We start from the raw sequence: 24,357 nt of genomic DNA, 5'->3' as shown, positions 1-24,357 counted from the left end.
AATACAAATAAAAATACAAAGTAATAAAAAAATACTTATATATCATTATGTTACCATTATACAAACAGGACTTCCCTGTATATATGAATATATTTTAAAGAAAACAGAAGTGACAGTTTGGGAAAAGGGACTGCAAAGGGAGAAAAAAAGTACACCATGGATCCAAGACAGTTCAGAGAACCAAAAGAGACATGTAAATCACTGTCTTCATTTTTGGAATGTATGATCCCATTAATGTCAATAGCAGAATCTGCCCCTCAGTACCAGGCTCTGAATCAGTAAAGATTCAAGCCTTTCTCTGAATCATTATTTTTCAGTTACATTTACATTCTCAGTTGCCAGTACAGTCTCTAATGTGCAATAGTTAGAATCCCAAAACCCACACTGCAAAGGTTTGCATAAAAATTAATTAGCTTTCATCTCCAGAGAGTATGCATCCTTCCAGGTCACCACGGAGGCCACTGGAGGTGCAACCATAGCTGCTTCAACACTGGAGCTCATTCCCCAGCTTCGCTTTCCCATCTCACCAGCATAATCAACTTTGGTGATAAAAAGGAATTGTTCCATTAACTCTTTTACAAGACTGTCACAAGCAGCTTCATTCCCTGCAACAACACTTATGAAGCAGCAAGTAGCTGACATCACAAGCTCAGGGAATGCATTTACATTAACTGAAAAGAGAGAAGTAATCAAAAAATAGCATAAATTACTTCACTATCATTTACCAAGTAACTTTTGTTTTTGTCTCATGAGAAACTGCAGTGCCAATCAAAGAAGGTGCACCCAGACCTCTGCTTCCACCGAAGTCTAAGGCATCTTTCTGTTGGCTAAAACTGCAGGAGAAACAGGTTTTAAAAGGGAACTAAGGGTATATGACACATCAGAGCAATTCAGCATGAAAGAAGTATTCTACAAGGAAATCCCCCACCCCTGAAAGCATATGCACATACAATAAATTTAACTATGTAAACTGCCATACTGGCCAATATTTCTTACATCATTCAGCTGCTTATTGCGGGCTGGGATGATCGTATTGGTTAGTTGCTTATTCCCTGCCTTTAAAGCTGCATCTCTTCTTGCTTGCTCAAGCAGAACTCTTGCCCGTTCTTTAAGTTCTTCTTGTCTTGACAACATACGTTGCTTAAAAATAAAGAAATACAATTAACAGCAAGGCAGCCTCAGGGTACTTAATGTTTATACAGTAGTTAATAGCCAGGAGCCTTCCTATATAATAAAGGTCAGGAGTCACATGGATTATAGCTTCACGAGGTGACAGAACATTCTATAGAAATGAAAAGTAAAGTTGATCAAAATGTAAAATTAAAAAAAGTCATGGGCCTTTATAATGTAAATAAGAGTTCTCTCCCCTCCCCCTAAAACTTAATTTCTATCAACATTTAATGCCTTCAAACTGCAACTGTGGAAAAAATATAATTGGCTTTATGGAAACTATGTTAAATGTGCCATGTGTTTACTTATTTACTTTAATATGTATGCAAATATAATGCTTCATTGGCTACATACATAGGTATCACTCATTTAAAACTTGAACTGAACACGAAAAGGCCGGGCACAAGGCAAGACACCTGCAAAAATATCTGCTTCTACTTCATTTATGAACATCCATGAGAAAGTCCCTTCTTCATACACGACTGATTTATATTGCAGAATAGCAACAACAGAAGGGGGGCTTCTGCACAGGCAACATAAGCAGCTCCTATACACATATACTCCCAAGTGCTGACTTCTTAGTCAAGGTCAGCTGTGAAGACTCTGGGAAAATGTGTCTCCAGGCCTTTACGTGAGATAGAGTCGGGACAGACATTGCAGACTGTGCTCCTGCAACAACCACATGGAAGTTGAGATGGTTGACTCCAACCAACAACTGAGTGTCACAGCTTAAGACGGAGGCTCACATCTGAGGTTTTATCTGAGGTCTCCTGCTCCACTCTCCATTCTATCCTGTTTCCTCCTATTCATATTCTGTACAGGCCTGGCTGTTTCTTTCTCATCCAGTATACAAAGAAGATGGCAAAGTGAAACTTTGGGACTCTACTGATTAAAGGAAAGAAATCAGCTGTCTATGGAACTAATATTTGGCCACTACCACCCATCTATGGACTTCTCCTGCTATAAAACTAATCTTTATGGCACTTACTGAGAGAAAAGCATAAAAATATTTGAGGCAATCCACAGTACCAAACAACTGGCTATATTCTTTTCTTATCAGACCTAATGGCACAAAGCCAAAGCCAAAACTTAAGAAAGCTCTTCACAGGGTAAAACTATGAGCTTACTTTGGTATTTTTGTAAACAGGACTTTTTTCTACATATTTCTGTGATGATTGCTTTATTAATAATACTCAGCATTTATATAATATTCAACTTCCACCCTCAGAATAAATCTGCAAGGTAGGAGGGCATACACTTCTTATGTTTATAGAAAGGAAAATTATATTGTGGTTAAGTAATATGCTTGAGGTCACATCATAACTTAATATTCTGGAATTTCTACCTCACCATCGTGGCTATGCTCACAAGGCTGTGCGGTTTCTCAAATAAGATTTTGATGTCTCTTAGGTATATTTAATGTATTCAAAACTTTACTTTTTTTGTGAATGTGGATGAATGAATTGCTAAGTCCTTTTCCAGTTTTTCTTCAGAAGAAATGTATTGCCACACACAGTGGCAAAAAGCCTGAAGCCATCTTCTTTGAGATGGAGAATACCTATACATTCTTTTTTCATGGAATGGCTCTTTTTCAGGGCCACTTACTTCTCAATCAAAGTATTTATTGCCCAACAATAAAAATACACTGCTCACCTCACCATATATACTGAAGATATGGTGCAAACTGCAAACATGGAGAAAGAACTCGAAGAGCATCTGCATCTTGATTCATAGGCATCAATTTAAGTTTCTTACCTGGGCTGTTTTTGCAGTATGATCTGCATGATTTAAAGCCGTTCTGGCATCACTGTCAGAATCAGATTCCGTTTGCCTTGGAGAAGCATGTGGTTTCTTTGCAAGATCCACATCCTTATTATAGGAGTATCCAAGCTTAGAAGTAGGAGATAAACTTGGCTTTGTGACAGGCGAACCAGGATCTGCTCTTGTGCTCCCTGTGGATCCTATACGTCCCAGCTTTTCTTGCTCTGAGAAACCAATGGTACTGTCTGAGCTCTGGTGCCTCTTCTTGTCGTTATCTCCACAAGCAACTGTGGGAGACACATCCTCTTTTTGATCACTGACATGTGCCAAGTCACTCAAGTCTAAAGTGTCAGCTATCAGCAATTTCTTCTTTCCCAATGTAGGCTGTGCTTGCGTTGTATCTGTACTGCTACACTTCCCAATGTCTTCAGATGCAGAAGTCCTTCCAGAGCTCTGCTGGGATTTCTGTGCATCTGTGTCACTTCGAGTCCTGCGAGAAGAAGGGGAAGCCGTGCTTGGGCTTAAATGGTCATCGGGAGTCTGATGCTCGCTCTCAGATTCACCCACACCACTGTCATTTACAAAGACGGAGTCGTCCTGAGAAGCAAAGTCTGCCAAACCACTGTCTGGCGGATGCAGCTCGGGCTCCCGGTTCAGGTCATTCAGCTCTGCGTAGAATTTTTCCTGGTCGACAGAACTGTTTGTGTCCGTTTCATAGTTACCCACTTTATATGTGCTTTTACTGCTGTTCTCCTCTATTTGAACCACGTTTAATTCCTGGCCACAGAAATGTGCCCTGATTTGATAGAGATAGGTCATAACAGTCAGTTTGTCAGGTATTGCTAATAGAACCATGTCAGAAGGCTCCAGTAGTCGTGATATTCCTAAACTGGCAAACCCATCGTATGCCTTTAAAAACAGACAAAATAAAGGTTATAATGAAGCAGTTTCTTACATACCGTAACATCTCAAGAATGCAAGTAAAAGTTTTAGTCAAAATAAAGAAGCCTAAAGCATATCCAGTATTACAGGAACAGTATGGGTTCAACTCTACTACTTATTATTCTTTTGGCTTCATTACAGTATTTACTATATTTTGTTGCATAATCCAACATCCAACTCATCAGTTTTTCCCAATGGCTTCTAACTACCTCCCAGGGTAAATTCATAGCAATGTAAATTGAGAAAGTATCATCAGTAAAGACACTCAAATGGCATTGTTTTAAATACTTTAACATACCTCAACACCATACTATACTAAAATGTTTGGTTACTCAAAATTATGCCATTTTCATGAGTAAAAAGTGGTTCATGACACTGCAGCTTAAAAGCCCTTCTGTTTGAACTAAAGAAACCTACCAATATCTTAAATGGTTCTGACTCAAGTAGCAGGAAACAAGTGAATGAAAAAAGCGTAAGAGTTGGCCCGGAAAAAAAGCAACTAAGGATGGCTTTTTAAGATAAGGAACCAAGATATAAGAAACATGACACTAATCCATCTTGGGCTTTATCGCTGGTGATCAACCTTCTCCCTTCTACTGGTCATGTAATTGCAGTGATTTGTGTTGATGAAAAACTATGTCCAGATAGCCAAAAAGAACACCACCACAGATTATTTGATACAAGACATAAATCACATTAGTCTGGCAAACAAATGCATTTAAAAAACATTTATTGATGCTAAATTTGTAAGAGAGAGTGAATTTAATTCCCACTTCACTTTCATTTCTCAGAGCTAAACACTTTGCAAGCCTCCCACTTTGTGAGGCCACATTGTCTTCTTTCTGCTAGCTCTGAGTGGGCTTGGTGCATCAGGTTTGTCTAGTTTTGAAGAATTAAAGCCGTTTCTCAATTTACAATTAATTATTACTATCCTGGATTAACCCTGGAAGACAATATTGTGTTTCAAGGAAGCCTTTAAAAAGGCCTCCTGTTAGCGTAGATGCACTCAGTGAAAGCACTTGGACTTCTCCTCCCCCAATAATTCCACGGCTCCTTTTCACCCTCTTCTGAAGGGGCCTAAAATGTTCACAGTTGTTCCTACATTATTTTGAACAAAAATGGATGCTAAATTTAAGACACGGATGACAGCTTGGCCTTTTTCAAGGAAACAGCAACATGCACAGCTTCAACTTTAACCCAGTTTTACACTATTTCCTTATTTTATTTAGTTTTAGAAGGCTGGAAGAAAGAGAGAAAAGAGAAATCAATTCTGATTTGTTTTTTTTTATCCTCTTGTTTTCATAACACTAGATGTTCAGTGATGATTTAGAATGTGGGTTTGGCCTGGCAGACCGGTTATTTTACTTGCTCTGAGAAAAGGAGGCTCTCTCATTCCCATCGCAGTATCAGTCCGTACTTGAGGGTCAAACAGCTTTTATTTCAGCCACTTTTCAAACACTTCTTCCAAGAGTTGGAATTTATCTTCCTGAAATTTTGTATGCTTTTCCCTTATGCTCAGGTACAACTTGCCAAATTGTTTTTTGTGAAGTAATTTTTATATTGCTATAACAAATTACAGAATTTATCTAGACATAGAAGTTATCTGAATAATTTAAGTCTTTCTGGCTCTCCCAGTGCAAAATGACTTGGCCTAAAAATCATTGCCAGTGTTTGGTGGGGTATCATTTTTTGGAAAGGTTCATTATGAGAACCTGCTATGCCATTTATAAAAGCAGAGCTGTACTTCGCTATATGAGAAGCAGTAGAAAACATGACTGCTGTATTTGCTGATACAAAACTCCAGACAGAGCAGAATAACAGGAAAATCATGGGTGGGAGGGAATGGAAAAACTTGGATGGCAGAAGAGGGACAGCTGTCATTTACCTGATACTGAGACACAGAGATGGAAGAGCAGGATCAGGCTGGGTACGGGGGACAGGGAGACAAGACAGTTGGAACCAAACAGACATGAGGAGCACAGACAAAGAAGACTTAAAGGAAAGCAGTGCAGGGATTTGGGTGGGCAGCCTAAGCCATAGCAGGTACTGAGAATGGGTGAATGCTCATATGCCAGAAGAAAACAGGCTGGATATGAAAGTGTAACAAGCCAACTGTGTTGTCCTGTGGACCAAAGGTAACACCAGGATTTTTCATTTGATTAAGTGGGTCAGTGCTGATTCAGTGGCATAAATAACCTGTTACCCCACACTGCACGTAGTGGGAGTTACCATCTGAAAATGAAAGGACCTAAGGATGGGCTTAGCAGTCCACAGCAGCCAAAGCCCATAGACATGACTTGACCTGAACTCTTTTACACTCCTGATTTCTTATTTATATGCTAATAAAACTAAATCCTAAGAATATCTCCCAGGGTCTGTAAAATGAAGATGGGGACAGTGTTTTAGAGTTGTCGGGAAAGGCAGTTGCTTAGAATGGGTAACACTACTGCAGAAGGATTGAATTTAGAATGATGGATATTCTTGATACAGCTGCAATCACTTTTTACTGTCTGCTCAATTCTTCTGGTGATGCTTGGGATTAAACACGATAGTTTCCCACTGATGTCAGATACTTATTTCCCATCCCCTCTTCTTCACATTCTGGACAATACATATTCTTGCTTCTCTCCTTTTAAAGTATATTAGATATCTTGATTGGCACACAAATGTTTTACAGTCCTTAGTTCTATAAATAGCAATCATGTTCTGTATGTGTCCAGAACCCTGTGATGGGTTCTTCTTCACTGTTAGAAAAGCTTGGAGCATCTTGATATTCTAGCATATTTACAAATGCCTAGTGTTTCTAACTAGTTTGTAACATGGTATGAACAGAGTAAATTTTCCAGGTCACATTACTTTGTTAAACAGAGACGTAACTAAAGCCTTGACTTTGCAAATGTTCATATGCATGTTTAACTATGCTCCTGCACGATCCCACCAAGGTCAACAAGTAACACCTAAGCACACAACTAAATACGTGTGTATGATGTTGTGGAATTAAACAGAAGTGGGAATGAGTGCCTGGTATAAAAATATGGCTGCCAGCTTTAAGGTAAGGAATTTACTCCATTTTGACTCAATGCTATCCCTGTAATTCTGAATTCTTCTGCTTAAATGTATATTTCAAAATGATTATTTTGAAATATTTTGTTAAGACAATCACTCAAGTTCAAAAGTATTGAAGAATTTAGTCAAAAACTGGGGGGAAAAAAGGAAAATAAAAAAAAGCATCACAGAAATTGAAAGTGCCAGCTGAACATCCAGAAGATATATTCCTATTTCCACACAATAATCCTTTCAAATGAAACAAGCTTCTCTAAACAATAAAATAATTAAAAATAGAAGTTCATTATTAGAACCACACTGTTGTGCCCTTCCACTTCTCATTCTTTCATCCCCTCCAAGCTCCAGCCAAGTGTAGTTTAGTAGCTTACATTTTTAAAGTGCAGGACATGCTATTAGCAATATGAAATATTTCTGTTCCTGATAAAGGACAAGACTGCCAGTATGCTGTAATTTTAACACATTTTAATTATTATTTACTAACAATCAAATAACCATATTAAAAAAATCAGCTGGTTAATGTTACTGGGAAGGCTGCATGTTTAGTTATATGTGATAAAAGCAGAAATGCAACTCTTTGGATCAGCCGGGAAAGTAGCCCTGCAACGTTTCTAATTTTCTCAAAGATAATCCTGGTTTCTCTTTTGTTCCCGACAGAAACTTGAATTTGCAGTGGGCACTGTGTAGCAAAATTACCTTCAAATTCTGACTGATATTAATGTAATCTCAAGTAGTTGCTTGGGGTTTTCTTAAGAGTTATAATTAAATATTGCAGAACTTACAATACCTGTATCCACACACATATTTATACTCAGGACACTAAGCCTATTCACCTATCTGATGAAGTTCTTTTCTTTTTTCTTTTTTAATTTACTGACAAGCTGATTGACAGACATCAATTGGGATCCGTCAGCACAAGCACCACAGGCAGTATTCCAACCATTTCCCAACTATGTAACACACTGACATATTGGCCAAGATCAGATGTCACAGGTAAATACCCTTTTTTATTCAGCAACGGTGGCAGCACCAATTTGGCAAATGACCAGTGTGTCTTATAAGGAAGCTCCAGTGATGTGCCTTTTGTAACAGTGCATTTCAATGCCCAATTATACACAGTAATTGCACTGAAATAGTTGTCTCTTAAGATTTCTTCTTTTTTTATTAAAATACAAAAAAGGTCATGCACTCCTAAAAGATGTACTCTTATGGGTTAACCTTTAATCTATGGTTTCCTTTCCAGGAGGGGGGTGGGCAGGCAGCTGCTTCAGACAAAGAAAATTGTCCTGTTCATCCATAGATGTTATTTTAATTGGTTAGGAGGAATCATTGTCAAATGTGTTACATATCTGCATGGAATTTATAGGCAGCCATTGTTGCCAGTGCTGCATTCACTCCAACCAAGGGCATGCGGGGTTATCAGGCAGAACTGTGTGAGACCAGGAAATAAATCTGCAGGAAGCAACTGAGATACTCAATGTAGCTGTCAGGTGAAGGCTTGCAAAGTGATGAAAGAGAAAAGCTGCACAATAACAACAATCATTACTTCTTCAGTCCTGGGAACTATATCCTGTTAAGAGAGATGAGCTAAGAAGTTCACTGTTTGCCATCAGTTTCAGAAAGAAAAGATGACTGATTGTACTGCTACCATTTTTAATTAATAATCTAGTCTTTTTTATAATCCATCTTAATTAGCATTCAACAAAACTTGAAGTACAAAACACATATGGTCACAGAAAACACTGTGATGTCACTGATAATCTACTTAGGTCATCATAAAATCCCATATTATTATGAAAAATACATTATTGGCCAAATCACTCATTAGATAACAGCACCTCAGAGATCTTTCATTATTTGTAATACTTAAGTACTATTTTAAAGGCAATTAACTCCCTGGCTAGCACATTAAGTGTGCAGGCACCTTAAAATATAATGACATTCAACACAAATGAATTTTAATAAAGCACTTTCAGAAATTCCACATATCTGCAATCTAAAATTATTTAGTCATATTCACTATATAATATTGAACCTAAATAATGTATATTTTTATACCTTCATCCCAATTAAATTTAGTGCTTTTAAAGCAGTATAAAAATAAAATCTCAGCATTGAGAACTCAGCTCCTTAGAAATAATTTTCAGACAATTTTCAGGAACAATTTTATTATCAGTGACTCACATGAAAATTATAATTTCTGAACATGTCCCTAGGGCCCAACCGAGGCTTGTAACATGCCTAAAATAGAGAGCAGTAATAAAAAGTCTTCTGGTGATTCCCAAACCAAGTTCCCGTTTTTTCCAGAGGAACTTTTTACACCTTTTTCATCACAAAAAGTACAAAGAGTGGTTTAAAGCGGCCGCCCAGCACAGTGCTATAAACTATTTTGCTAATATGTTGGTTTATTTCCAAAGTATTGACCCAACACTTTTTATCCTAAACTTTCCGTGCTGCGTACAGCACTTCACTCAGCTGCTGCAGCATTAAAGCAGGTGTACAACGTCATCTTTAAAAGTATAAAAACCACCATCAAAGCAACATCAATGCACTGATGCACACAGACCCATTGAAGCAGCAGAAAGAGAAGTCTTGCATATGACAATCCAAGAGCAGCTATGCTTTTCATATTTTTAATTACAGGGCTGATTGGCAAAATCAGAGGAGTGATCACAGAAGGCTGGCCAGCCCTCTCCTCTGCTTTCACAAGTAATGTAGGCCATACAAATATTAAACTCTAATGCCAGCCTTGCACTTGTTGTGAATGTTAAAGACCATGACAAACTAGAGTCAATAATGCATCCGATTTGAACCGCAGGAGGTTGAATACCTTCTGTGAGCCACAGTTATGACCTTACAAAACAACCACACTTTCCCAAAATTAATAAAAACCTGCAGTGAAGCCAAAATTGAAGCTGTGTCTTTTTTCTTTTTCTTTTTTTTTTTTTTTTTTTCCCCTGGCAGTTCTTACCTTTTTGTTGTTCTCTTTAATATCTTGAGGATTCAGGGACTTGTAGTCACTGAGGGGGAAAATGGCACAGTGGGTATGTACAGTATTTGATAAAAGCAGCAGTTTTAAAACAAACTGAATCTAAAAATTTGACATACAGTAATATCATACAGTAACCAGCAATTTCACAGCAATTCAATCAACAAAACTAATAGTGTGGAAAATTAAAGGAATAAATAAATAAATAAATAAATAAACACCGATTACATGTTTCATTGCCTGAAGCTTTCCATCTAAAAAAGAAGTTAAGGCAGGGACTAGAGGCTGGCCTTGACAACCAAATTTACCAGGAGGTAATCCGTCCTTGTCAGCGTACAAAGAGCTTATTCCTCTCATCTCATTTCAACACCAGCACAATTTTCATAATCATCCTGAAGTCAGTTCTTTGTATAAGATTAAGAAGAAGAAAAACAAATCACAGAGAGGGAAGAAACAATTATTTATGCCACAAGACAGAAAGAGGAGTCATAAAGTTTGAGCATTATAAATCTGTTTTCTTAGAAAGGATGGTCCCCTGCTTGAAAGAAAAGGGTGAAAACAATTCAACACCTGAAACCAACAGGGATTTTATTTTTACATAAACTTAAATGCTATATATTTCTATGACAGCTTATGCAGGCAAAAAGTACACAACTTACATTAGGTCTGGTCTAAAGTGATGTAATATTGCACAAAAGGATAAACCGTTTCTCCACGACGTAGTAAAATTGGTGATTTTCACTCCCCTATAGTTTTTTGTAACTTCTTTGCACCACACAAGCAGTGACTGACTTGCATTTGGCTTTCTCCCCAACACAGGACTTGGTATTGGGCTTGGCTGGAAAAAATAAAAGGCGAAAAGAAAAAAGAAAAGAAGATAAAAGAATTTAATGGAAGACGAGAATTAACATTAATTGACCTAACTAGATGATCTGTATCCTTTGATGTGAGTTTAGGTCCTTCACAGCTGTCAGTTTACAATGACTGTAACTTGCAAAAGACACAAATCGCAAGTTATTACCTCCAGTTGTCGCCCTTGGCACTTGTCTCCAAAGGATGTAGATACACAGGATTCCAGATCTACATAGGAGAACAGGCCAAGAATTGTACCCGTGGAAACACCGTGCTTAAATACTTAAGGCATAGTCCTGCACAGCCCGGGATACACACCCTTGAAAAGATTTCCCAAAATGCAGCCATGGAAAAGCATCCCCACAAGCCCTTTCGCATTTAATGAAGATAACACTGCGCCTGGATCAAAAGCCAGGCTTAGCAGAGTTTACCATGAGTTGCGATCTACCATTGAGGTGTGGGGATCAAAGTCTCTGTGCCTGTGACATGTGATTAATACACTCATCATTCGTCTCGTATAGGCTCCAGCAGGAAGTTTTTGGCTGCGCTCTTCCTGTTTAAGCACACGATTGCATAAAGGTAATTGTGGCATGGTGTTTCTAATTGACCACTTCCAACCATACCCAAAGAGCTTCCTCTTCCAGGCTTTAGGTTTTTTTTATGTGGAAAAGGAATTTCGGCCATAAATCCTTACCAGAGGGCGTTTTCTAACAAGTATCATTATCTAACAACGACCATTTCCCAACAGGGTATTTTGATTCCTTTAGTTACATTTTTGTTAGCACAAGCCAAGAATTAAAATGGAATAAAACATTTCTCAAATTCAGCAGAGAACACACTGATTGCAGCTGATGTTTTCAAGAAATACACTCATTTCACCAGAAAAATACTGTCATTTAAAAAACTTCTTACATGTAATTAAACAGAATTTGACTGACATAAACCCAAAGTCTGAGTTACAGGGAAAGAACTGAGCCCACTTATTTTTTCAATGCAATATAATTAAAAGCACACATACAAAACAAACATGCGTTTTATGCACCTTATAGCTAAAGACTTCCCAAATTAAGATAAAAATAGAGCAAGTAATTTACTATATCTGAGCCACTTAAGTTGAACAAGTAAATCCTTTTGGCCACATTACCTATTTGTGAAAGACCAACGATGCCCCCGCTTGACTAAAGTATGTCAGTGTAAAGCAATTAGCTGCTAGCTACCAACTGATTTATGTTTTCACTGCTTCTGCGGAAGAAAATGTCCAGAACCAGGAAAGTAATTTTTCATTTACCTTGACACTCAGCCCTAAGAAGTTGTTTTATAAACACACCTCCCTCATCATCACATAGAAGCACCGCCAGCTCATTTAGAAAGTGCAATATGTCTGCCTTGCTGAGATTTTTTTTTACCAGATCATTTGTATGAAATAACTTGTTAAAAAGTGTTTTGCCTTTTTTTTTCTATTATTTAATCCTGTCAGCAATTCAAATCAGCATGAACAAATCTGTTAATGATGAGACAGTATCTCTGAATACACTGAATTAACATCTTAACAGGGATATATAAAATAGGGAACAAAAAGCATCAATAAACAAACTTTCTTCACCGTGCATTAGATTTTAATCAGAGAAATAAATACTGCTTAGGAGCAGCCAGACAGTTACTCCAGATTCAGAGTGATGTAACTAATATTGGGTGTTTCTTCTGTTTTGTTTACAACTTTAAGCTAAACCCAGTGAGTAACCAGTGACCCCAAATTTAAGGTACTCCTTTACTTACAATATATTCGCTATCCAAATTATATATATGGAAATAACACTGCTGGGAGAAAATAATTAAAATAGCACCATCAAGATGTGGAAAAAAGGTACTTTAATAATTTTTTAAAACACAGAGCTACATCTTCAAACCATAGAGCACTACTTACCCGATATATTAAATGATGATTATAAAGTCTTAATACTTGCTGCTGAAAGTCTCTACAGAACTGTTAAATGTTCCAGTCAGCACCTAACTACATTCTGATTAACCCCGAAATGGCCATAGCCAATACTATCATTCAAATCCTTAACTGCACATCTAAAAAACTGAAGATGTAACTTTTATTTTAAAACTAGGTATTACAAAAGGACACCCAAGCTTATTAAATCAAAACATTTAGCAGAATTTTGCATTTTATCTACAAATATTTTTTTTTAAATCCACATTATAATTCTTTGAAAATCTATTCTTCAGTTGAAAATATTTCTGTTTGCCCTTCCATTCACTGAAGATTTTCTGTAAGCATGCAGAATATGCAAGATTTCTGATGTGCATAACGTACTTACACAGTTTTCTCTAACTGATAAAGCAGAAATGATACACTGCTTTCTTTCCGGACTTAGTCTTTTCCAAGTTTTCTGGATAAAGGTGGAGTTAATATCATGATAATATTACGCTTTTATTCACCGAGTCAAAGCTTTCATTATTTAATGTATGATAAAAGCACTTAACTCAAGGCACACTGGAAATGTATGAGTGATGCAGAACTGTGCATGTGCACTTGACACCCCTTCAGGAGGGTTAACAAATGCTAGTTTTGATTTTTTTTGGTGAACCATCATTACGAAAAACATCTCCTTTCGATACTTGTAGATACTAGTTACAGGTTCAGAACAAACCCAATTACCACCAAGTGCCTATTTCTAGCATGTGTTTGCGCACCAAGATTGGGGGCAACTCAACAAATGAAAATTTAATTATCTTTTTCTTATATAATTCTTTACGCACTGACTACACAATTCTTCTATACCACATGGCAGTCATGACTTGGCTTTTTGAGTTCAAAAGCCAAAGTCCCTGAGAACTCATGGGGAAATGCCACTAAAAAGCGCGAGATATCCACAAGAGATTGCCAGATCTGCTCACTGATCAACAGATGATTGAATCTCATCAACTGATTTTTATCCAGCTGCGGATTAACTGTATGGTAAGTGCAGAGGTTCCAGAGGTGGTCCCTCTCACGGTAGCTCAGATCTAGAGGCAGCATCATGTTGGTGGATTTATCAATCAGCTGGAGTCAGCACCATCTTGTTTCACGGTCAACAGAAGTGCTAAGTCTCTTTACTTTACTCTTCTTATTTACATGTTCTGGAAACTTAGTTAATACATTTTATAGTGTGTAACAATTTTCCTCTTGGGAGATTATTCCATCAGACCATTACTCTATGATAACAAGAGGACAATAGCTTTAAATATTAGGCTGCATCCATAAGTTTAAAAAAAAATTAAGAACTATTATGCTGCTCTCAAACGTGGCACCAAGTGCATCAATGTTTGCAAAGTGATGGTTGAGCTGCATCTGACACAAAGAGGCTAACACTTAGGAGAAGAAAATCAAGACAGGAACTGATGATGTGAACACGGAGCTATGAATCAAGCCCTTGTATGAGACCTGGGGAGCACCCAGAAGGAAGATCGTAGGGACTTAGTCTGAGCAACTCGCAAGAGCTTGGTGACAGTTGCATGGGGTACAGGATTTAAAGGGAGCAGAGGCAGTGTTGACAGCTGGAAGAGAAAGATGCTGAGAGGAGTTAAGAAAAAAGCATGTAACAGCTGTGGGAATCTTGACTGAAGACTTGCGTGGTTTGAGTTTTATATTAATGGACACAACTTGCCAAAGAGGAAAGGAGAGGACAACCTAGGAATGGTAATGAACTGCAGGAGGAGAAGCAGCTGAGATTGAGATAGAGCTTAAAGTCAGAACAGGGGAAACCTACAAGCAGTCAATAAACAAGCTTTGTTTCTCAGGAAGCAAGTACAGGCAACGGTCTCTTACTTATTTGACTGGCAAAAAAAAGGGATTTTCCCTTACCCCTATCAAAACTACAATGCTATCTAGGCTCACTGAACATTATGAAACCATTAACATGCAAGTTAAAGGTAAGTGAAGGAACACGCAACTAGGCGAGGCAAAACGTACAGCTTGCGGCTGGATGCAGGAAAAGTTTGGGAAACTCGGCTGAACTGCGCATCTGAAAATGGTATAAAAGTGCAGTAGAAACAAGACACATTTCAGTCGAATAGATAATTCTACATCATTAAGATTATACTCTAGAATTTTATTTTTTAAAAAACACAAGGCTTTACTCATAGGAATTGCTCAGGCCAGGAGTACCCTAAATTGAATACGGCTCACTTGGTAAAATTTATGCCTTTGTCAAAGTCTGTACATGTCCAATGTGCATTCAATTTTGTTTATTCTGGGCTGTGGAAAAGGCAAGGCATAAGTCAAAATCTGATTTTTAACTAGGATCAGGACCAAAATAGAATATGGCAATCAAGTCTGCAAAGATAGACTAAAACTGCTTTCTGTGTTATTCCAAAGATGGAGAAAACATCCTTACGACCCAGCTGCGCGGAGACGTTCCTTACTTTGGGTAGTTAAGTATTTTTGAGGTAGCAGGTCACTATAACATTATGACAGCTACAGTGGTGACACAACAAAATACAAGTGGCGCTGCTCTCTGCTTCTGGTAAGGGAAGTGCACTTGCATGTATTATAAAATATACATTTCCCAGAAAGAAATGTTAGGAGTTTGGCCATCCTCATACTCTGATACACGAACTTAGCAGTTTTGGAGTACACTCTTTAATTTTGTTGCTCTCTCCTTGCATGGCATATGATTACACAAAATGTCTCTAGTCCTGCCTGGTACGCGTTACAGATTCACTGAATTTGTTTTCTATATATGATTAGCAACAAGTAGGTAATGTCCAGGTTTCTCCAGCATCAGACATCTTAAAACTCTGCCCTCCTCACTCCTCTGATTTTGCCTATAGCTAATGTGGACATGCAACAAAATACAAACTTTTATCTTAACAGCCTTAGGCATAAGCTTTTAATTGCTTATCATTTTACAGGTTTAAAATTTCAGCACAAACCAGTCCATGTTCAAGCATAACCTTAACATTTAGACATCTGCCTGAACTGACATGATGCTCTCATGTTTGAATCTGGCAAGGTGAGGAGGAAAGTGAAAACCCTGGGACATGCCTCAAGTTAGTTGTTGCTCAAGTAGGTGAAAATGTTTTCATTCTAAAACATTTCACATGTTTTCAGTCGCCTGTTACATATTTTGTATGGTGGCCATGAGGCTGGAAAGAGCTTTTCCAACTGCCTGAGAAAAGAAAGGAAAGCATCTAGAGTATGTACATGCTACCTAATATAGTAGGATATGGAACAAATACAACTTTCTAGAGAACAAGAGCAACAGAGCCTCTCAATCTCAAAGAAAAAAGCAAACAATCACAGCCACCTGGATAGTCTGCTCTCCTCAACAGTTTTCCAGTCTGTGCTCATTTGCAGAAAGCACCCATTTGCTCGCACGACTGTGGAACAGAAAAATTTCTTGCAAAGTTTAATCCACCCTGATTTGCTTTTGAAAATAACTGGGGGGGGGGGGGGAGTTAGTGCTTTCAATATGTTTTCACTTTATTAGCTGCAGGTGGACGGACAATGTGGTCCCACATCACGCTGTATGATGCTGTATTTAATATACTGATTACTTTGGACCCAAGGGAGAGCTGAGGAAGATAACACCTGCCATCAAGACCACATTACGGTATTCCCTCTCTTAAACAGCCACAGCTTTCTATTGTTTGCCACTCTCCCTCATTGACTCACACTTAAACTTACACAGTTTGTGCTGTACATGGCTGAATTATATACATAATGCTTGTCTTTCAACATCTTGTCACTTCTGGTCCCAGCGTTTAAGGTTTAGCAAGTACCTCATGCTTGAGTTAGTTTCATCCACGTAACTTTTACTTGTCCAACCCGACAAACACAACAATGGTATTTTTTATTCTGATCACTTCCCATTTCTTCTCATACTCCAATCTCACAGCTCAAGGCAAAAAGTTGTTGCTTCTTATTTATTACCATTAACATACAGTGTAAGGCACTCAGCTTCATTTAAGCAGTATGATGCAAATGCCGCATCAAACACAGCATTTCAGCTTGCTTCTGATCTCTGGCGTGATAGTCTTCACAAGGTATTAGGGCACTCTGTGATGGGCGAATGAATATGTTGACACAAGACACTCACACCTGGTATTTTACAAAGAAGGAAACAGTCTGAACAGCATATCTTGCCTGGGTCGGTAAAGTGAACAGACTATCACAAGAACTCAAGGACAATACCTACTGTGAATCTGATGTACGCATCCCACCAAAGCACTCCTCCTGACTCCAGGGGCAGGTGACAGCACTCAGAATAACCAAAAAACAACTTCTAGACTTAGACAAGTTAAGATGAAGCCTAAGACCTGGCCATCCCCGGCACAGGAACACATCATTCATAGTCTCAAACACTGCAGTTTGCTCAGTGTCACACACAAGTTCTGTGTTGTGAGCTCTGCCCAGGCTCTGTAGCATTCACCCAACACAACAAAGAGATCATGCTGCATTAAACACCATCCAATTCCTACAAAAACATAAAATGGCAGCCCAGCAGACAGCTGCCTCTTCTATTACAGGGTCTGATTAGTTTTGCTTCGAGCACTGAGGAAGTGGTCCAGCAGAAAATCATGGTATGTAGTCATACAATTGCAATGTGTACAAGTACACAACCTGCAGGCACACAGCGCACAAAGGTGGGAGAGATTACAGTAACAGCAGCTACCTTAAACCTGGCAATTCAGAACTGCTAAGTACTTCATTTCATAATTTTTGTAATTACCTGGTAGCCTCTTTTCAGCTTTTACTTTGTCTAGAAATGACTTCAACTTTTTCTTAGCATAGTCTTTTAGGGTTTCAGTTTGGTTTTCGTTGTTGGGGATTAAAAGGATAAGAAACCCTAAGTATTTGGGAACTGAACTCAACTTTTAGAACCACAAGCCACAACATGCCAACTACTGGACTTTCTTCACTTGGGCAGCAGGACATGGAGCCTTGTCTGCTCCTGGGAATAAATTAAGAACAAGACAGACTGTTTATTTCAAGATTACTACCTTCCCCTGTGGATGTTCTTAAAAGAGAGTAACAGTCCTGCACAGGAACAAGGGTAGCTACTTCACCAGGTTGAGAAGCCCTACATTTATTAGTTAATGGCAAGGAGAAGACTATGTTAATTAGCTTGTAAGGAAGAAACAAATCTGAGACAATATAATGAATTGGTTACTTATGTGCAAATAATTTCACCTGACAGTCAGTATAGTCATGAAAAAAGCCATAGTGAGCTCCTTCTCAGATTCAACTATTATAAAAGGATTGGCTGAGGCTCGTCCACCTTCTCTTCCCCAAGGTCGCATAATCTTTGTCTTGAACAACATGTTTTCAATTATAAAAAACAGGAAAAGGTATATAATTCATACCATTAAGTGGAATTGAACGCTGGGCTCATTCTCTGATGATTACATGTATTTGTAATGTAACAGTATGAACAGGTCACACGCAGCGATGGGGCTTCATTTTTCTGCTCTCAGAAGAGGAGCAATTTCCTTGCGTCCACCTTTCTAGCTGCCCCAGTGCCACATGGGCTGAAGTCTCTGCTCCTGTATAATCTGTGCTGGAAGCCCAGATGAGCTACCAGGATGCTGCTGGTTCACAATCCCTGGCCTTCTGCCATGATGGGAACGTTCAGGGTTTTGGGCAGGTTGCCAGAATTAAGCAACTTAAACCACAGATGAGGAATAGCAATTTTCAAAGCTTTTAACTTTGTTAAAAGTGAACTGAACTAGCAAAATGCACCTCCCTGGGCCCAAGGCTATCTCTGCCACATTTCAAAGGCCTGCAGCAAACAATGGAAGTGTTAGAGCTTGTCAGAAAAGGTCACAAGAATCTCTTCTAAGAGAAAGCACAAGGCAAACTAAAAATGAGAGCTGCTGCCAATTCTTTCTAAACACAGTGAACTTTCTTGCAGGAATTGCTTTTGACATTAGCCATTAAAGAGACTCAAGTCATTCTCCCACTCTTCTGAACATTCTGACAGACATTTTTTCAGGCAAGCTTCTGATGATGTATCATTAAGGTGATATTGCTCCACAGAACGTGATAGATACCTATTTTGTAAATCTACTGCATCACCTATATTAATGCACAGCCATAGGCAAATTTACGGAAGAGCTGGTCTTTGCTGAAATGGGAAATCTTTGTTTTAAATACTTTAAATACTTGAGAACACAACACAGATGCCAGATTTGTGCTGGTATTGCACTAAGAAAGGAAAATAATTTCTGTGTGCGGAGGGACTTAGAGCACTCAGTATTTTTAAGCCTAGTATTGATGACACAGAACCTGATGTGGTGCCACTGAAGGCCAGAATACACCTCTTAACTGAGGATGCAAATAAAATAAGCATATTAGTTTTAGCCCTGATAAACTACCGCATCAGCTGCATCAACTACACAACCAACCACAAGGATGGTGATTAATACAAATATTGCTTCTCTACTTAGCGGTAAAGGAGAAGCTACCCATAAATGATGGGGAGACATCTGAAATGCTTAATTTGTTTCTTTTTATTTCATCTGCCTTTATTCTGCAAGTCAGATGCAAGATGGAGACTAGCATTACTAGTATCAGACACAAAAAGGTCAGATTTCAGCCAGGTGTGAAAACAGCTTAGATAAGCCAGATGCTTTCAGATCAGCTGAACACATCTAATGTAATCCTAGGGTACTGGAAGAACCAATATGAAACAACATCTGAAATTTACAGTCAGTTTGAAAACTTGACAATAGATGAGATATTAGAGGAGCAGGCAAAATCTACATTCCTTTCCAGTCTTTCAAAGCATAAAAAAAGACAAAGTGGAAGAATGCAGAGAAGATAACAAAAAAGAGGTGAGACAAATAATTAAGTTGCTGCTTAGAACATGAAAGTTAAAATGAGACAAGCAACAAACATTAATTTGCTATCAGTCCAAGTTCCTTCTATAAGCGGTAAGCAGGCAAGGGAAGGGAGAAGCAGCAGTCATAACATTATGACTGCAGTTAAGTTCTTTTCCTTGTCTCTCAAGATGCTCTCATAATGATGCACAGAAACAGAGCCTTAATGAGACTCACATAGCACAGGCGCAAAACAGGCTAGAAAACTCTATCTAAGACCAGTTTTCAGCAATTCTTCAAATTATGCATTGAAAAGGGCTCTCCAAGAGTATTTCTTGGGTTCAGTGCTGAAAGCCTGGATTACAAAGGTCATGATACATTAGACATGAATCTGGGATAGACACCAAATGCACTAGAAGAACACCTATCATATAAAAAAGTTCTGAAGAAACCAGGGTGAAATTCAATAGGTACAAGTGCAACATAGGAAGGAGCAATCATTTACATAAATGCAGGATGAGGAAGAACTGGTTAGGTAACAGTTCTTCACAAAAGGATGTGGGGGAAACAGTCTATTCAAGCTGAATATAAGTCAACAACATCAGGTTGTTGTGAAAAAGACAAACATCATACTGAGATGTACAGACAGGAATAAAGCTTGCAAGACATGTACTGCCTCTCCCACTCCAGTCAGCATCAAAACAGCCGCAGTAGAAATTTTATGATCAGTTTTCCTTGATGAAGATTATAAGGAAGATGAGCCTGAAGAAAGATCAGGAACCAGGTGATCTTTTGAGATGTGTTTCATACCTGCCTTCTCCATGTTTCTTAACTCCAAGTCCTACAGGGAAAGGACACAGCTGGCACAAGCTGCTGCCACCAATGAGCAGGAGCCTGGCAAAGCTCCCCTCCACTCTCTGACAGCAGTGGAAGCAAGCTGGAAACCCCCCACTTCCCACCAAGCAACACCCCACACTGGCCCCTCAGTTCTCACCAAAAAAATCTCAACCAAAACCCCCAAAACAAACCAACCCTCACGAATTCCCCTTTTAAAAATTAAGCCTGCGGTGGTGTCCTTACATTGTTTGTTCCATAAGCGACTCATGCTCTGATTCGCTTGTGTTAATCAGATTCCCTTGCAAAGCACAGTGCATTTTTGACATTTTCCTGACAAACAGCTATCTGAATATAGAGAAAGTTCAATAACTACCAACACATCTCTTCAAATGAATAATTGTACAGAGTATGTATTTTCTCTTTTAGTTTTTAGGAGACTGACTATCACAGAATCAGCTAGGTTAGAAAAGACCTCTACGATCACCAAGTCTGACTGTTACCCCAGGACTGCCAAGAAGCATAACCACTCCATCAGCTTCTCAAGAACACCAGCAGAGAGGAAGGGTCTCTCCATTCAGCACATCTCCACAGAAAGTCACAAAGCCACTTGAAACGTGCAGGATACATTAGAAAGGTTATTTCATCTGCAAGGTGAGAGTTCTGGTCAAACCCAGGACAACAGTCAGAAAAGAAACCACCTGATAATGGGTGAAATTAGGTATTGGGGCAAGCAGTGAGATGTAAGCAACACTGGTAACCAAAATAGCTGGATTCAGTGCTCAGTCACAGGAGTGATGTCACAAGCAGAGCGAACTGGGAAACAACAACTACTTCAGGGGTTTTCTTTGTCTTTTTCTTTCTTTCCTTTTTTCTCTTTTTTTTTAAAGAAAAACCAAGGTGGTAATTCATGAAAAATTCTTCTTTATCAGCAATGCTTCACTCACAAATACCATTTATAAACAACTTATAAATCCAAGAAGTACTATTAAATAAATTAAGCAAGTGAAAAATTAGGGAATGGCAGACTTATTTGAGTTGCCCAAAGGAATAAGCATTATTTAAGCAGTGTGAAGGCAGATTGCTATCTTTACCTGATTGAATAGTACCTTATTACGTGAATAGCCCCTATGGAATAACAGGCACTACTCAAAGATTCAATAGCTTAATGAACATAAGACTGGCACAATCTGGAGCTTAATTTGCATGCAGTTTGAATATTTTTGCTTTATTACTTTCATTTAAAAATAAAAATATGTGTAAAAGTGAGATCAATTCAAGTGCCACTTGGCTTAACATATATTTTTCCAGGAATTCTTACACTACCCAAATTTGCTAATTGCTGGGACTTGTGTAGCTAAAAGGAGAAATGCATGTTAAATGAAAATATCCTTTTTGTTTTATAATATGTAATTAACACAAGCTTGTCTAGCTTCAACACTGGCAAATCTATCCTCTTGAAAAGCACACACATAATTTTCATGCTACAAATTAAATTTGGTGTGGTTATGCTTTTAGCACTCAACAAGTAAAAGCTTGTAAATGAAAAGCTGAAGCATAAAGGTATGGCAAGTCTCATTTAAGAAAGCAAAATCTTCACGAAAGAGGAACTGTCTCCTGCAGAAGTCAAGAAAAGCTGCTAGTAATTAAATACTGCTTTTGATTAACACTTTACGCTACATGTTTATTTTCAAAGTCCTTATTTAAGCAGATCGTGATATAGAACTAATCAAATCACTGTACTTCGTTCCCTTATGATGCCTGGCTAATAACCACACAACAGTTGGAAACTGTCAAAATATTTTACAGCTCAATTGTAATTACCATCCAAGTCTAAGCATGCAGTAATTGGGCGTCAGCCATGTTCTAGGGGTGTTACAGCAACACACAGCAGTCAATTCTTGTGTTTGGGTTTTTTTACACATGTAAAACCCTGAATGATCCCCAAGACCTACTTCATAACATACTGAACTAAATATTAGCGTGTTGTTCACAGAGAAAGCTTTCTTTTTCCTGGATACACTATTTATTTGCATCAACAATTAAAAAATAAGTTTAAATTTGGAAAAACAGAATTTGTTCAGCAGCTTTTTTTCCTGGTTAAAATTCCCTAATGGAAAAATATATTGTCAGATACATAAATAATGAAACATTTTGAGAAAAATAGTACACGGTAAATACTGTAATATTATCTCAGCTTTGAGACAAACTGATGATTCTGTTTTCAAAGAACAAATTTTGCAGATTGTAAATAGAGAAAATATTCCAAGATGCTGAGAGAGAAAAAAACAGTACTGCTGCTATATGGTAACACAAGGAACCTGAAAGAGTTTTTAGCATGTACTATTCTATATGTAATGCATGTAATACTCATGAGTATTGTACACAGATGACGGCCCAATAGGTTTTCCTGAAGAGACAACTCTACAGGGGCTTCTGATTGTTTACAGTTAGTATTTCCAAGGCAGTATCAGAGATATGGATTCATGATTCACTGGTCTTTCAACACTATTTAAATCATTAATCCATGCATTAACTGTCACTAACTCCACAGTGACAAGACAGACAACATCACTGGATCCCTAATACATTACTGTCCAATGGATTAAAATCCTTAAGAGACGTTACGCCTTTGAGCTGATAGGTTATAAATGGAAGGAAGTGTTACATTTTAAGTGGCTTCTGTACTTAATTTACATGGTTGGCTTAAATAAAATTAAGCACTCCTGAAAGAAAGGCTCTCAACTGGTTCCAAGATGATGCAATGATTAACATGCTTCTGGTGTGAGCTGTTCATGATTCCAAATATTTATCTGCAGGACGGACTAGGAAACACCTAGATGGAAAGACTGCACAAGAAGACTTCAGAATTCCAACCAGCAGTACGAGTGCTATTAGAAGGGGCTGTAGGGGAAGGCACAGATCACGCTCCCTTCGGTTGGGGGATGAAAAGAGATTTATCAGAAAACCCCAAGGAGCTACGGGAGGAAAAATTTCAGCCAGCACAAATGCAGAAAACTCAGGCTCAAACCTCATACATCATTTTTAACAAGTCTGATCACGTTCAGGTGTTGTAACGTGTAGAGCACTTATCATTCACACATCTCTGTCTCCTGCAATACTTTTCACTGCACAAGCACCTCGGGATAGGTGGAGGAGGGAAAAGAAGAGAGCCTTTATTCCTACACAGGAATTTCCATGCTTTGGGAAGTGTAAATTAGAGCCTTACTACTAGTCTGACAGTAAGTTTGCTAATAAATGTGTAGCAACATATCTAATTGCATAATGAGAGATTAAATGATTATGGCAACCTTTGAAATGGCGAGAATAAAGAGAAGAGAAAGTGTATGTAAGGGAGAGCTCTGGTAACACAGCAAACTAGCTGTAATTTCTAAACTTTGATAAATGTATAAAAGCCAATTTTATACTCTGTTGATACCATTTATACTTTGTTGATGCCACTGTAAATAAGCTTCCAATGGAATCTACAAAGATTGTTTTGAGTATTGGTTCCAAGTTAGATGAGCTTCTAAAATTTGCTTAAAGGTGTAGGATCTGTCATCTTAAGGTTTGCCGATTGCTAGGCAACACTTTGCAGCAGAACATGACCCAAGACACGACTAGGAAACAAGTACAGTGACATCACTTGACTAAGATTCCCCTTACCTTTAAAGCTGCACAAGAGAGAAGTTCAAACGGCAGTTTTGCCCACAGTTACAGTAAAGTTCTAAGACTACACAAATAGAAGTAGATTTCCATTCTCTAGTGGGAGAATGAAGAGTTGATAAATACATAGTGTGCATGCTACTTTAGCCATAGCGTATTTCATCAGTGAGTTATGTTCATGTAAGTTGTCTTTTTTTTTTACTAACTTAAATACTCAAAAGACATTTTACAATGATTTTTATTATCTCCTATTTATAAAACCTTGGCAGTGT

The 24,357-nt window shown here is 38.2% G+C and overlaps 1 protein-coding gene across 9 annotated transcripts in view; it reads right to left on the bottom strand.

The window, feature by feature from the left end:
- Positions 1-24,357, bottom strand: part of EHBP1 (EH domain binding protein 1) — a 226,647-nt gene that overhangs the window by 71,572 nt on the left and 130,718 nt on the right. For all 9 annotated transcript variants that reach the window (XM_061461391.1, XM_061461386.1, XM_061461387.1 and 6 more), the window contains 4 exons: positions 10,585-10,763; positions 9,908-9,956; positions 2,926-3,840; positions 997-1,140 (listed from right to left, as the gene is read on the bottom strand). In XM_061461391.1, the coding sequence (XP_061317375.1) occupies positions 997-1,140; positions 2,926-3,840; positions 9,908-9,956; positions 10,585-10,763 (1,287 nt within the window). The remainder of the gene's footprint in view (positions 1-996; positions 1,141-2,925; positions 3,841-9,907; positions 9,957-10,584; positions 10,764-24,357) is intronic.

This window comes from Pezoporus flaviventris, unplaced genomic scaffold, assembly GCF_033815535.1.
Source record: "Pezoporus flaviventris isolate CSIRO_AGI_PZ_B2104156 unplaced genomic scaffold, CSIRO_AGI_Pfla_v1 ptg000031l, whole genome shotgun sequence".
NCBI lineage: Eukaryota > Metazoa > Chordata > Aves > Psittaciformes > Psittacidae > Pezoporus > Pezoporus flaviventris.
This window is presented reverse-complemented; position numbering and strand designations above follow the sequence as displayed.